The sequence below is a fragment of the Scleropages formosus genome, chromosome 10, assembly GCF_900964775.1.
Source record: "Scleropages formosus chromosome 10, fSclFor1.1, whole genome shotgun sequence".
Taxonomy (NCBI): Eukaryota; Metazoa; Chordata; class Actinopteri; order Osteoglossiformes; family Osteoglossidae; genus Scleropages; species Scleropages formosus.
In genome coordinates this window covers 31,728,109-31,741,930 of record NC_041815.1, presented here as the reverse complement: position 1 = coordinate 31,741,930, position 13,822 = coordinate 31,728,109, and the positions used below count along the sequence as shown (strand labels likewise).

At 53.9% G+C, this 13,822-nt stretch overlaps 1 protein-coding gene across 1 annotated transcript in view; it reads left to right on the top strand.

The window, feature by feature from the left end:
- Nucleotides 1-13,398, top strand: part of myo7aa (myosin VIIAa) — a 32,618-nt gene extending 19,220 nt beyond the window's left edge. The window contains exons 23-49 of the mRNA XM_018736167.2: nt 71-388; nt 478-681; nt 915-1,091; nt 1,294-1,383; nt 1,673-1,800; nt 1,961-2,087; nt 2,386-2,505; nt 3,452-3,625; nt 3,691-3,918; nt 4,082-4,252; nt 4,827-4,944; nt 5,039-5,165; nt 5,418-5,587; nt 5,678-5,868; nt 6,028-6,152; nt 6,269-6,426; nt 7,914-8,067; nt 8,165-8,320; nt 8,758-8,863; nt 9,338-9,451; nt 9,690-9,777; nt 9,913-10,019; nt 10,102-10,287; nt 10,514-10,630; nt 10,899-10,982; nt 11,074-11,193; nt 11,620-13,398. Of these exons, the coding sequence (XP_018591683.1) occupies nt 71-388; nt 478-681; nt 915-1,091; nt 1,294-1,383; nt 1,673-1,800; nt 1,961-2,087; nt 2,386-2,505; nt 3,452-3,625; nt 3,691-3,918; nt 4,082-4,252; nt 4,827-4,944; nt 5,039-5,165; nt 5,418-5,587; nt 5,678-5,868; nt 6,028-6,152; nt 6,269-6,426; nt 7,914-8,067; nt 8,165-8,320; nt 8,758-8,863; nt 9,338-9,451; nt 9,690-9,777; nt 9,913-10,019; nt 10,102-10,287; nt 10,514-10,630; nt 10,899-10,982; nt 11,074-11,193; nt 11,620-11,712 (3,951 nt within the window). The 3' untranslated portion in view covers nt 11,713-13,398. The remainder of the gene's footprint in view (nt 1-70; nt 389-477; nt 682-914; nt 1,092-1,293; nt 1,384-1,672; nt 1,801-1,960; nt 2,088-2,385; nt 2,506-3,451; nt 3,626-3,690; nt 3,919-4,081; nt 4,253-4,826; nt 4,945-5,038; nt 5,166-5,417; nt 5,588-5,677; nt 5,869-6,027; nt 6,153-6,268; nt 6,427-7,913; nt 8,068-8,164; nt 8,321-8,757; nt 8,864-9,337; nt 9,452-9,689; nt 9,778-9,912; nt 10,020-10,101; nt 10,288-10,513; nt 10,631-10,898; nt 10,983-11,073; nt 11,194-11,619) is intronic.
- Nucleotides 13,399-13,822: the final 424 nt, after the last annotated feature.

The following is a 13,822-nucleotide window of genomic DNA, read 5'->3' as shown; positions in this document are numbered from 1 at the left end:
AGACACGGCGTGCTACTCGGTATTCTATCTAATCCTTCCTGCTGCGGATCCCCTCCTTATGCTTGTGCAGTATCGGCGCCGCCTGGAGGCTGAGAAGATGCGTTTGGCGGAAGAGGAGCGCCTCCGCAACCAGATGAGTGCCAAGAAGGCCAAGGAGGAGGCAGAGCGCAAGCACCAGGAACGGCTGGCCCAGCTGGCCCGCGAGGATGCCGAACGCCAGAAGCGGGAGCGCGAGGAGGCGCGCCGCAAGAAGGAGCTCGTCGAGCAGATGGAGAAGGCGCGTCTGGAGCCCGTCAATGACTCCGACATGGTGGACAAGATGTTTGGCTTCCTGGGGACAACAAGCTCGTTGCCCGGGCAGGAGGGCCAGGCACCGGCCGGCTTCGAGGTAACGGCGGCCCCTCGGCGTGGCGTCGCGCAGTGGAAGCATCCTCCGTTCGGCGTAAAAACTTCCCCGTTGTTGCATGTGCGACGCAGGACCTGGAGCGCACTCAGAAGGAGCTCGAGGAGGAGGACCTGGACGAGGCCCTGCCGCTGCCCGAGGAAGAGGACGAGGACCTGTCCGAGTACAAGTTCGCCAAGTTTGCCGCCACCTACTTCCAGGGTACGAGCACACACAGCTATGTGCGACGCCCCCTCAAGCAGCCGCTGCTCTTCCACGAGGACGAGGGAGATCAGCTGGTATGCGGCTCGTGGTCGGCCTCTCAGTAGTATCCACTGTCCCTGTCCTCTCACTGTCCACTCACACTGTCCAGCTACTTTGCACACTCAGTCACCTGTTTGGCAGTTTGAGACCTGTCCAGTCTGTGTGTGAGCTGATAGAAACCATCTTGTCTGCTGTAGTTGTGTTTCTTGTTGCTCCAAACCCTGCATCATCTCTCCATCTCTCTGTCTCTCCGTCCTCGTCGCTGTAGGCAGCTCTTGCCGTCTGGATCACGGTGCTCCGATTCATGGGTGACCTGCCAGAACCCAAGTACCACACGGCCATCAGTGATGGCAGCGAGAAGATCCCTGTCATGACCAAGATCTACGAGACACTTGGCAAGAGGACCTACAAGCGGGAGCTGCAGGCTCTGCAGGGAGACAGCGAGGTGAGGCTGCGACTCACAAGTGGCGACAGGCGCTCGCACCTGTCTGTCTTTAACCGCCCGTGTCCTTGTTCCGACGAGCGACACGGTGCCGCTCGTTCCTCGGCATCTTCGAAGCTTCACGCATCTCGACGCCCTCTGAGCACCACGAGTAGAGAAGGTGCTCTGGCTCTCTGAACCTGTCCAGAATGTATTGTCTCTGCAGAGCGCTCATGGCGACGGTCACAAGAAGAGCAGCGTTCGACACAAGCTGGTCTCCCTCACCCTTAAGAAGAAGTCAAAGATTACGGAGGAGGTGAGTTTTGATCTCCAGGGCACCCCCTGCGCCCTGCTGCACTCCCAGCATGCACCGCAGGCTACGACGTTCCCCCCCAAACGTGCATGTGACTCGACCGTAACGCACGCACGCAGCAGGGGGTTTTGTCAGCACGCTTTTGGACGAAAGACACAGTTGATCAGGTTGGTTAGTCAGTGCAGTGGGATCAAAGTCGAGCTCCGCTGAGCAGCTCTGAGGGTTCAGTGAGACGAGGAAGTACAGGAGGAAGTAGAGGTGCTGCACTGATGTGTTTCCTGTCGGTCTTCAGGTGACCAAGCGTCTGAACGACGGCGAATACAACACCCACGGCAACAGCATGCTGGAGGACCGTCCCACGTCCAACCTGGAGAAGCTGCACTTCATCATTGGCAACGGCATCCTGCGTCCCGCCCTCAGGTGACGAGCGACGGCTTGTCCCACCCGTCCCACTTGTCCGCGTGACGATCGACCGCGACCCGAACCCCACTGGCACCACTGCAGTCACCTCGGTTGCTCTCCAAATCATAACCCATTTTTGATTTTGAGACATCGTGTTCCTGTATCCAACTGTGCGCAGAGACGAGATCTACTGTCAGATCTGCAAGCAGCTGAGCCAGAACCCGTCCAAAAGCAGCCACGCCCGCGGCTGGATCCTCATCTCGCTGTGTGTGGGCTGCTTCGCACCTTCCGACAAGTTTGTCAAAGTGAGAAACCTCTCTAGCGCCCCCGTGCAGTGCAGCACAGACACGTTTCCCTGCACGTCTGCTCTATGCTTGTGTGCGTCTCTCTCTCTCTGTCTCTCTCTCTCTCTCTCTCACACACACACACACACACACACACACACACACACACACACACACCGTTGAGACAAAGCACCCTTGTGGGGAGTAAAAACAGGACCCCCCCGTCCTCTGTGCCTTGCCTTCGCTCTGGGTTCTCTGTGCTGCCATCCCGCTGACCTGCAGCCTCATTGCTGCGTCGCTCCTTCCCGGTGTCCTGCAGTATCTGAGGAACTTCATCAGCGGCGGCCCACCTGGGTATGCCCCCTACTGCGAGGAGAGGTTGCGACGCACCTTCGTCAACGGCACGCGCACCCAGCCGCCCTCCTGGCTCGAGCTTCAGGTACGTAGGCCGAAACATTAGCGTGCGGCAGCGTCAGTGACACTAGTGGTCCTTCCAGTGGAGTCCCTTTCCTGCAGGAGTTGGAGGTTTAGGTTTGGGGTTATAAGAAAGGTTTGGTTTAGAGTTTCAGTTATTGCCTACAAAAGCATCAGTAGAACTGCTCCCAGATATCTACAAGACCTGATCAACCGCTACACCCCAACCAGACCCCTTCGCTCATCTACTTCTTCTCGCTTGGTGGTCCCGCGCACGAAAAGTGAAGCGCGGAAGTTCTCGGTTCTGGCTCCGTTGTGGCGGAACGACCTCCCCCTCTCACTCAGAACTGCTGAATCTCTGTCCACATTAAAAAAGGGTCTGAAAACTCACCTCTTCCAGACTCACTTCACCCATCGTTTCTTAAGTTCATTTAAGGTGTGAATGTTCATGCACCATAACTTTAACATCATCCCCAGATAAACCTTTACGCAGCTGCTCCCCTAATGTTCCCTAAATGTTTATATGTATCTCAGAAAAAACACTCCTAGTCGATATTCTGGTAAAGCTTTATGCAGCTACTCGTGTGATGAATATCAGTGCATGCGGTGGAAAGAAACAAACAAACTGTACTTAAGTCACACGTCGCTATCTAAGTGTCTCTTTCTCCTAATGTAATGAACACACTGTATTTTCTATCTTTGGAGGAAAGCGTCTGATGAATGAATACATGTAAATGTTAGGCTTAGGACGGACTCTCCAGGGGTGTGTGTACAGGCAGTACCATCCGCACGCACGTCACAACACGTTCACTTCTTGGGGGGGGTGGGGGGAGTGGGGGGAGTGCTGCCTCTGCCTGTCTGCTGCCCCTCGTCCTGCTGCTTCCTGAGGCTGGAAAAACAGGGTGAATCTCCCTGGAGGAAGCAGAGATGATTCACGAGTTGCGTCTCCCGCTTTGTCAAAATGCCCCCAGGCAACCAAGTCCAAGAAGCCCATCATGCTGCCGGTGACCTTCATGGACGGCACGACAAAGACGCTGCTCACGGACTCGGCCACGACGGCCAGAGAGCTGTGCAACGCGCTGGCTGACAAGATCGGCTTGAGGGATCGCTTTGGCTTCTCGCTCTACATCGCCCTCTTCGACAAGGTATGCGTGTGCGCGCACGCGCTCTGTCGGCTCTAGACGCTACCTGACCCACTTCTGCCTCCCAGGTGTCTTCGCTGGGAAGCGGCAACGACCACGTCATGGATGCCGTGTCTCAGTGCGAGCAGTACGCCAAGGAGCAGGGTGCCCAGGAGCGCAACGCCCCCTGGAGGCTGTTCTTCCGCAAGGAGATCTTCACGCCCTGGCACAGTCCTGCCGAGGACAGCGTGGCCACCAACCTCATCTACCAGCAGATCGTTCGCGGCGTCAAGTTTGGCGAGTACCGTTGCGACCGGGTACGAGCCTCGTCCGGGGCCTTCTAGCTTTCGGTCCACGCTCCGGCGCTCTGCTTTCGCTCCACGGATTTATGGCGTTCATTTCCCTCGTTCTCTGGGCTCGTCACGTACTCCTGTGTGGAGCGAAGCCGCGTTTACTGAGGCGTGTGCTGTCTCTCCGCAGGAGGAGGACCTGGCCGAGCTCGCCTCCCAGCAGTACTACGTGGATTACGGCTCCGAGATCCTGCTGGAGCGTCTGCTCAGTCTCATCCCCTCCTACATCCCGGACAGAGAGATCACCTCCACCCGCACCGTGGAGAAGTGGGCCCAGTTCATCATGGCTGCACACAAAAAGGTATCCCACGATGCACCTCTGTGGAGCAGCATTCACAGCAACCAGGTGGAGGGGAACAGGAAGGGACGTAACTGGACCGATGAGCCCCCCGGGGTGTCCCTCCGGCCACGTCACCCAGCAACAGGACTAGTAGTTTGTGCCCCGGGGGGCGGGGCTTGGATCTCATGCGGTGCGGACAGTGATGTAGTGTGTTGCTCCGATGCTGTAGATGCACGACAGGACATAAACATGGACCGTCTGCTCACATGCTGCCATGACATCAGGAAGATCGAAACCTGGTTAAAGTGCACGGTGCAGCTCAGTCTTGCGTGCGTGCGTGCGTGCGTGCGTGCGTGCCCGTTATGCAGGCGTCGGCCCTGTTATTCACACCGAGACTGGACCGCGGTACAGCAACGGTGCCTACAGGCCTTCATACGTGGAGAGGACAGGATTTCCACCGTTGGTTAAAGACGTGCAACATGTTGACATTGACAGAAGGCCTCTGTCCATCACGCCATGATGGCTCTGCTGCTGCTCTGAGACCGTTCTCAGCACCTCTGAGCACTAATCTCAGGTCCCTTCTGTTTCTCTCCAGGGAATCTATGCGCAGAAGAGGATGGAGCCCCAGAAAGTCAAGGAGGAAGTGGTAGATTTTGCACGATACAAGTGGCCTTTGCTCTTTTCCAGATTCTACGAGGCCTTTAAATTTTCAGGTATAGAGGTTTCTCCGGAAAACGGTTTAACAAAGATAACACAGGAAGACGTGCACTTGGAGCATTTCTCACCTTGCGCGTGGCTCTGCTGCAGGTCCTAGCCTGCCGAAGAACGATGTCATCGTGGCGGTGAACTGGACAGGCGTGTACTTTGTGGACGAACAGGAGCAAGTTCTTCTGGAGCTGTCCTTCCCGGAGATCACGGCCGTCTCCAGCAGCAGGTACATTCCGTCCAGTTGCTGGGCGTCAGACCTCGGCGCACTCGGCATCACTCCTGATGGTGTGTCCGGTCTCAACTGTCCGTCACGGGCTTTCGGTGCCATCGCTCCAAAATGTTCCCAGACATCGGGCAGATCTGAATGTGAAGAGAACCGGTGTAGCAGTGGAAGTCATCGACCTGAGGGCTCCTTGTCCACCTGTCACATGACGAACGATGACCTCTCTCTGCGTTCTCGCTTCTCTCCTTCATGCAGAGGCGGCAAACTGCAGGGCCAGAGCTTCACCTTGGCCACCATCAAGGGCGATGAATACACCTTCACGTCCAACAATGCCGAGGACATACGGGACCTGGTGGTCACATTTCTCGAAGGGCTGAGGAAGAGGTCAAAGTACGTCGTGGCCCTGCAGGACAACCCCAGTCCTGGTCAGTGTGCGTCTCTCCTGGAAACACAAAATGGTTCTGGTACATCTAAAGGCCTGGTGTGGTGCCTGACTCTCTGCTCCGGTGGTACAGCCGGCGACGACTCCACATTCCTCAGCTTCCTGAAGGGTGATCTGATCATTCTGGACCAGGACACTGGCGAGCAGGTGATGAACTCCGGCTGGGCGCACGGCATCAATGACAGGACCAAGCAGAAGGGTGACTTCCCAGCAGACTGCGTCTACGTGCTGCCCACCGTGACGAGGCCGCAGCACGACATCGTGGTCAGTCGGCACCCTCAGCTTTCGTCCAAATTTACACCCAAACTGTCAAAATAGGTCCTGAAAGTCACGCCTGCACACACACAGGGTCTAAATCCTGCAGGCCTTGAGTGTAAAAAAACAAGCAGTCGGCGTGACCTGTTTGCTGTCCCTGTCACCAAGGCCTTGGTCACAATGACGCCAGACCAGCGCCAGGAGTCCATCCGGCTCTCCCAGGTGGTGATGGCACAGAGCGAGGAGCAGGTCAAGCCCTACACCCTGGAGGAGTTCTCCTATGACTATTTTAGGTACATTGGGCAGCGCAGCACAGCCCGCTCTGCGCAGCGCAGTAACCCTTCAGTGCCATCGGTGTGTTTTTCCACAGGACGTTCCTCACGACTCTCTCTCTGCTGCCTTTCTCCAGACCCCCGCCTAAGCACACATTGAGCCGCGTCATGATCACCAAGAACCGGGGCAAGGACAAGTTGTGGAGCTGCACTAGGGAGCCCATCAAGCAGCCGCTGCTCAAGAAGGTGTTGAATCACGAGGAGCTCTCCCAGGAGGCCTGCATGGCTTTCATCGATATCCTTCCTCTCCAAGCCACATGAGCCCCGGTGCTCAGTCTACTCCTGCCTTCGCTCTGGCCTCTTCCCTCACTTCCCAGTAGTGCTCTTTTGCATAGCTCAGTCGCTTTGCGTTCTTCATCATGTCCTACAGGACACTCTTCTCCAGCCTTCCATCTACACATTCTTTTATTCACTTATCGGATGCTTTTCAGAGAAGGGCACAAAGGTGCATCACATCGACAGAAGAAGAGTTTTAGATGCAGACATATGATTCTAAGGCACAGCCCATTTTGCCACATAGCACGGTATAAACCAGTGCACATCACAGGTGTAGCTGCATATGCGCTTTTCCATTATTAAGCAAATTGTTCTTTTAAAAAACTATTGAGCATAAGAAACAAGTACATGTTTATCGAGTGCTTAGATCAGCAAAAAAGCGAGTCTGAAAAAGGTGAGGTGTGACACTCTGCTTGAAGGTAGAGAGAGATTCAGCAGTTCCACCCAACTGGAGCCAGAAGCGAAAACCTTTGCGCTTCTGAGTTTGGACCTTTTGTGTGTGGGACCAATAAGAAGTCAGAGGTGCAGGAGCAGATCCGTTGATGGTTTTGTAAGCCATAATTAAACAGCTTCTAGTATAGTTGACCTTCTGGTGGCAGCTGCAGGAAGCCAGTGGAGAGAGATGAGGAGGGGACATACATGGGAACACTGGCAGCTCAAACACAACTCGTGCAGCAGAATCCAGCTTCACACTGAAGCTTATCAGTAGTTTCAACTTGATCTCTTCTTCTTTACATTTAGTCACTTAGCAGACACTTCTCTCCAAAGCAACTTCCAATGAACTCTATGTAGTGTTATCAGCCCACACACCTTATTCACCATGGTAACTTACACTGCTAGATACACTACTTGCAAGGGGTCACTCATCCATACATTAGTGGGACACACACTACAGGGGAACCTGAACAGCATTATCTTTGGACTGGGGAGGAAACCAGAGCACCCAGAGGAAACCCACACAGACTCAAGGAGAACATGCAAACTCCACACAGACTGAGTGGGGATTGAACCCACATTCTCTCACACCACTCAGGCACTGAGAGACAGCAGCACTACTTGCTGTGCCACCGTGCTGCCCAACCATCTTTAACCACACACACACACACACACACATTTTCAGAACCGCACGTCCCTTACGGGGTCACGGGGAACCGGAGCCTACCCGGTAACACAGGGCGTAAGGCCGGAGGGGGAAGGGGACACACCCAGGACGGGACGCCAGTCCGCCGCAAGGCACCCCAAGCGGGACTTGAACCCCAGACCCACCGGAGAGCAGGACTGCGGTCCAACCCACTGCGCCACCGCACCCCCCTTCCATCTTTAACCATTAACTCTAATCTCATGGACTCCACCATCCTTCCCAGTGAACCCATGACAAGTCTGTGATGTGCAATAATGAGCTGTATAATAATGTGCTCCATTGTTCCTTGACTGTGGCTGCTGCACCTATAATGAAGTACATGGGCGACTACCCATCCAAGAGGACCCGCTCCGTCAATGAGCTCACCGACCACATATTTGAAGGGGCCTTGAAGGCAGAGCCACTCAAGGATGAGATCTACTGCCAAATTCTCAAGCAGCTCACGGACAACCACGTCAAGTGAGTAGGCCCTTGGGTACCCTTGGCAAAGTAGCTATGATTTGGCCCCAATGCTGTGTGCGGTACGGTACATGAGGAGCGTGGACCTTCTCTGCAGGTACAGCGAGGAGAAAGGCTGGGAGCTGCTCTGGCTGTGCACGGGTCTCTTCCCCCCAAGCAACCTGCTACTGCCCCACATCCAGAGATTCCTGCAGGCCAAGAAGCACCATCCGCTGGCCGCAGACTGCATGCAACGCCTGCAGAAAGCCCTGCGGTATGGTGTGTGTGCGTGCGTGCGTGCGTGCGTGGAGTGGGGGGGTGGTGGTGGTGCTAGTTTCTCGAAAGCATCCTGGAAAATAACTGATGCTGTTAAGCCTGTTCATCTGTATGTACATTCGTCCCACTCTAAGTATAAATAGTGTGTTTGTTTACTGGACTTCTGGGGCTCGGTCTCCCGCAGCCTGTGCATCTCCAGCCAATCTGCTTCCCCAGATGACTCAAATAATGTAGAACAGAATTGACATGGATACGGGAAACGCATAAAGGGACGGAGCTCTCCAACAAACAGCACAAAATCTACAGAGGAGAATAAAAACTCTTCTCTGTCACTCATTTCCATTACATTGAAATTGATTGATTCAGCAGATGGTTTTCTTCAAAGTGATGCACATCTCTTCGTCTTGGGCTGTTGAACTTCATTCTGGACTCCAGGAACGGATCCAGGAAGTACCCTCCTCATCTGGTAGAGGTGGAGGCCATCCAACACAAGACAACTCAGATCTTCCACAAAGTCTACTTCCCTGACGACACAGATGAGGTGAGGGCTTCACATGACTGTGAGCATGAGCAGCTTGGTCCAAACGTGGTCAAAAACCAGCAGAGCCAGTTGTTCAGTCGCCAACCTAGCCCTAACCCAATCACTGACTGGCCTGCTGGTGTCAATAATCCCCTTCGGCGATGTGCTCTTCCAACAGTCAGCTCCTGTCTGCCAACATATGTTCCTCAGGTATTTTCATCACCTGACAGATGCACGCTAAAAACCCAGACCTATTTTGACATTGCTTCCCATGTGTTCCAATTAAATTTAGATTCAGCCAGTTTGGTATCTAGAAAGCGTTGAAACGATGGCTTGTTACTTCTTATCATCAAGTTGTTTTCAGAAAGAAAAAGAGCACTGAGTTCTGGAAGCAGAGCATCTGTCCAAGTAGCTCAGTTAGAATTCAGTAGACCTTCTGGAAGAGCTGTGGATCGAGGGCTCAGTTGATGACAAACCCTGAAAACCGTCTTCCAGGCTTTCGAAGTGGAGTCCAGCACAAAGGCCAAGGACTTCTGCTTGAACATCTCGGAAAGGCTCCTGCTCAAGTCTCCCGAGGGCTTCAGTTTGTTTGTTAAGATCTCCGACAAGGTAGGAGACTGCGCTGAGCAGAGGCAGTCGAGATCCTTCTTGGTAGGTTGTTTCGGGATGCAGAAAGTGCACAGAATGAAGCAGCAAAGTCACTCGATGGGATGAAGCCCGGTGCTGGAACGTTACGGACCGTTGCTATGACGCTTCTCAAGCACCGTAAAGCTCGTGTATTTCGATGGAGCTCACGCGATTCGAAGAGTCTGACGTGCTGCCGTGTTGCCGGGGCTCTGTGTTCTAGGTGATCAGTGTCCCAGAGGGAGATTTCTTCTTTGACTTCGTCAGGCACCTCACCGACTGGATCAAGAAAGCCAGGCCGGTGAAGGACGGTAGATTGTCCCCTCTATTCAAGTTGCCTCAGTGTAAAGTCAGTGTGGTTAAGGTCCATTCCAGCCCTCTTACTCAGCATGAGTTCACTGCTCTTTGACCTCACTTGTACAGTGTGTCTGCCGCTTCCCTTTCAGGTGCAGTGCCTTCACTGACCTACCAGGTGTTCTTCATGAAGAAACTGTGGACCAGCACGGTCCCAGGGAAGGACTCCTTTGCAGACTCCATCTTCCACTACTACCAGGTGAGCAGCACCCCCTGCACCTCGACACGTGAGCCGTTCGGCCCCAATGCAGCGATACCAACCCGGCCCATGGCCTCCCCAGGAGCTGCCCAAGTACTTGCGTGGTTACCACAAGTGCTCTCGAGAGGAGGTCTTCCAGCTGGCGGCACTCATCTACCGCGTCAAGTTTGAGGATGACAAGTCGCACTTTCCCAACATCCCCAAGATGCTGAAAGAGCTGGTGCCTCAGGACCTGATCCGGCAGATGTCGCCCGACGACTGGAAACGGGTGAGGGGTGGTGCGCTTGCATTTTATTTTTCGGTTTCTCTAATCGGGATACTTACTTCAGCAATGCAGCGTGTGTGTGTGTGTGTGTGTGTGTGTGTGTGTGTGTGTGTGTGCGTGTGCGCGTGCATGTGCGAGAGAGAGGCATACCGCAGTGTGTGGACGGTCGGGGGGGACGACGACACACGTTGCTAAACGCTCACTACGCATGTCCCGTGTCACTGTGCAGTCCGTGGTGGCATACTTCAACAAGCATGCTGGGAAGTCCCGGGAGGAGGCCAAGCTCATGTTCCTCAAAATCATTTTCAAGTGGGCCACGTTTGGATCGGCCTTTTTCGAGGTCAAGGTACTCAATTCCATTGTTTGTTTTTGTAGAGCGCTCTTCTCACGCAGTGTCCACTCACAGTCCACTTCTTGTACACTTCAGCTTCAGCGCCATGCTTTAGGGTTGCTGAACAGAACCACTCTGACAACAGACTTTACCTCTTTGTTTGGTGCCTTTCCTCACCCTGTTTCTGGCTTGAAGTGTGCTCGTACCGGGGGCGGTGCTAGGACCTACCTGAGGATTCTGTAGGTGTCACGAGCTCAACTGATGCCTCCCGTTTCGCCCCCAGCAAACCACAGAGCCGAACTTCCCCGAGATCCTTCTGATAGCGATTAACAAGCACGGCGTGAGTCTCATTGACCCCAAGACGAAGGTGAGCGGCGTGTCCCTGTAGGGTGTGTGCGAGGTTGCCAGGGCTGCGCGTGGGCGCCACTTTAACACGTGTGTGTACGTGCACGCTCCAGGATATCCTCATCACACACCCCTTCACAAAAATCTCCAACTGGAGCAGCGGAAACACCTACTTCCACATCACCATTGGAAACCTGGTGCGGGGCAGCAAGCTGCTGTGCGAGACGTCTCTGGTGAGCAAAGCCCCCGATCCCTCGAACCTGGACGAGAGCACCTTCCCTCCTCTGCATGTAAACGCGTCGTGCGCCAGGTGCGCGTTGCTCACTCTGCCGAAGAGGAGCACAAAGCCCAAGGAAGCAGCGCGTGGCACGAAGGAACCTCCCTTGGGCCGACTCTCCGTCTTCCTGTACTTTTCCTGGTGCCGGCGGCTGGACGCACTCCGTGAGCCGTGTTGCACCCTCCGACTCGGAGGCCCTGAGCCGGGCGGGGCGCTGTTCTCGGCCCGACCTGCGGTGCACGTAATGTTTGGTGACAAACTGTACTGCTGCTTCTCTCCTTACTGATACGAATTTGTGTGAATGTGCACTTCAGCGACACGTCGCTACTTTCAGCCAAATGATTCGTTCCCCACAAATCACACCCGGCTCGTTTGCTCACAGGGCTACAAGATGGATGACCTCTTGACCTCGTACATCAGCCAGATGCTGACCACCATGAGCAAACAGCGCAGTTCCCGTGGCAACAGCAAGTGAACTGACTATTGGCTGCAGGCGACCGAGCTCCTGCGGCTGCTCCGCCCCTTGGGCCACCCGTGCAGCTGGAACCACGCCTTCTCCACCCGTGTGTGGAGGATGAGCCGAAGCCCCTCCCCCAGCTCCGCCGGGTCCGGCGCGGAAGAGACCGCTCCCTCATCTCCGTCCAGCGAGGACGACTACCTCTGAGCCTCTCTCTCTCTCGTTCTCTTCTTCTCGCTTGTTCCCTTCTGACTGCCACGTGAGCAGCCGATTGCGGTCTTTCTGGGGTCAGTGCAAGTTTGTGTTCGTCACCCCCGGCACCGCAGCCATCCCCGTCTCTCTCTCTCTCACACTCTCACACACTCACACACACACACACACACACGAGCACACGGACCCCGAAGCTCATCACCTCAGAAAATTTGCAGAAGCGCGAGACGCAAGGGAACCCGGCACTGCGCACCAGTACAGCGACTCCCCCGTGGACTGTGAGCAACGCATGGCACACGGTCACCGAGTGGCGCGGTGCACCGTGTCATCAACCAGTGCCCCAAATTCCGCACTACTCAATTAATGGACACATCCGGTTTTTTGACTCTCTAATTAGACACCGGAGCTTAACCCCACCTTGTGAAATACTCCGAAAGCTTTGAAATGTTTCCAGCAGTAGCTTGGACTTAACGGCTGGATTTCATGCTTGCATGTTGTGATTTTGTTTTGAAAGCCTTAATGTACACAAGGGCACGACCTTGTGTTCATGAGTTGGTCTTTTACAGCGCCTGACTCTTTGGAGCTCTGTGCTGTAATTGCTCTGGACGACAGTCTTGGTCTAAATGTGTTCCAGCTGAGCAGGCGAGTCGGGGTGACGCGCAGCGCAGCCTCATCGAGACGCCTGGAGCGATGTAGGCTCTGTAAAAGGGCGCTGTGTTCTGTCCGCAAGAGAGGCTTTTGAGTGTGGCTTCGGTCCCTGCTAGTTCCTGTACCCGTACCTGTACCTGTACAAGGTCTTTCGACGGCTCTCACAGTTGTCCCGTGTAGCCTGATGCCGAATTGAATATTTCGACCCCAGAAAAGGTCACTTGTTGGCCTTTGTCGCAAGTGAACAAGCCACACTGAGGTTCCTTAAGGGGTCGTCGCTTATGCTTCTCCAGCACGTTTCTTTCAACAGTTCAAGGAAAAAAGGAGGCAAAACATTCAGAAGCGCTTCCCTGGCGATCCCAGTTCTTGCGGCGTTTCTGTAAATTCATGCTGCTGCAGTCGCCAAAGTGCGTACAGGAAATATCGGACGTGATGTCCACGGAACACGGATCAAAACTGCGGCCCAGGAGCTCTCTGCCGTTCCGTAGGCGTAAGACATTTTTCAGAAACTGCTCATGTAGAAATGAGATTTGCGAGCTGCATTCCCTGCGTTTCGTACTTCTACGCACCGTCCTTCACTGTGAGGAGTTCACAAGGTGAACATATTGGATCCTTCACAGATGTAGCAATGACAGCTTCACCTCTTGTTTAATGTCTCCATGTGAGTTTGTGTGTCAAGCATATTGCTGATGCTGAATGCACTCAACACATTTTGTATTTGAAGTGTTTGTGCAGAAGGTGTGTGTGTAAGTCCCTCTATCACCAGTTTTAACAAGGAAGCAGATTTCTAAAAATGAATATGTATAAATGTCTTTGAACTGCACCTCAGACCTCTTATTCAAGGAAGGTTTCTACTTAGGTAACAATTTGTGTAAATGAAAAAAGTTTCTATATATTACTGTAAAAACACAGTCTGAAACCACTTGTCCTGAGCAGGAGTGCGGTGAGCTGGAGCCGGCCAGTACACACGCAGGACGGGACGCCGCTGTAAAAACAATTGGTCTATTTTTAATATGTGGTTGTAAGTTACAAAACTTCAACAAGACTACTGTTTAAAAAAAAAAAAAAAAAAAAAAATCACCTTTCAAGCACCCTACTCCAAAGAAATTGCTGAACGTGAGCAGTGCGTGAAATGCCCGCGATGCCGACTGCCTGAAGGACAAAGCGCACCAATGGTGGAAAACGGTCACTGCGCCCTTGCCTTTATTCCACGGCAGCGTGACGCAAGGTCTTGTCCTCCTGTGCATTTAGAGATCGTTTTCATGGCATT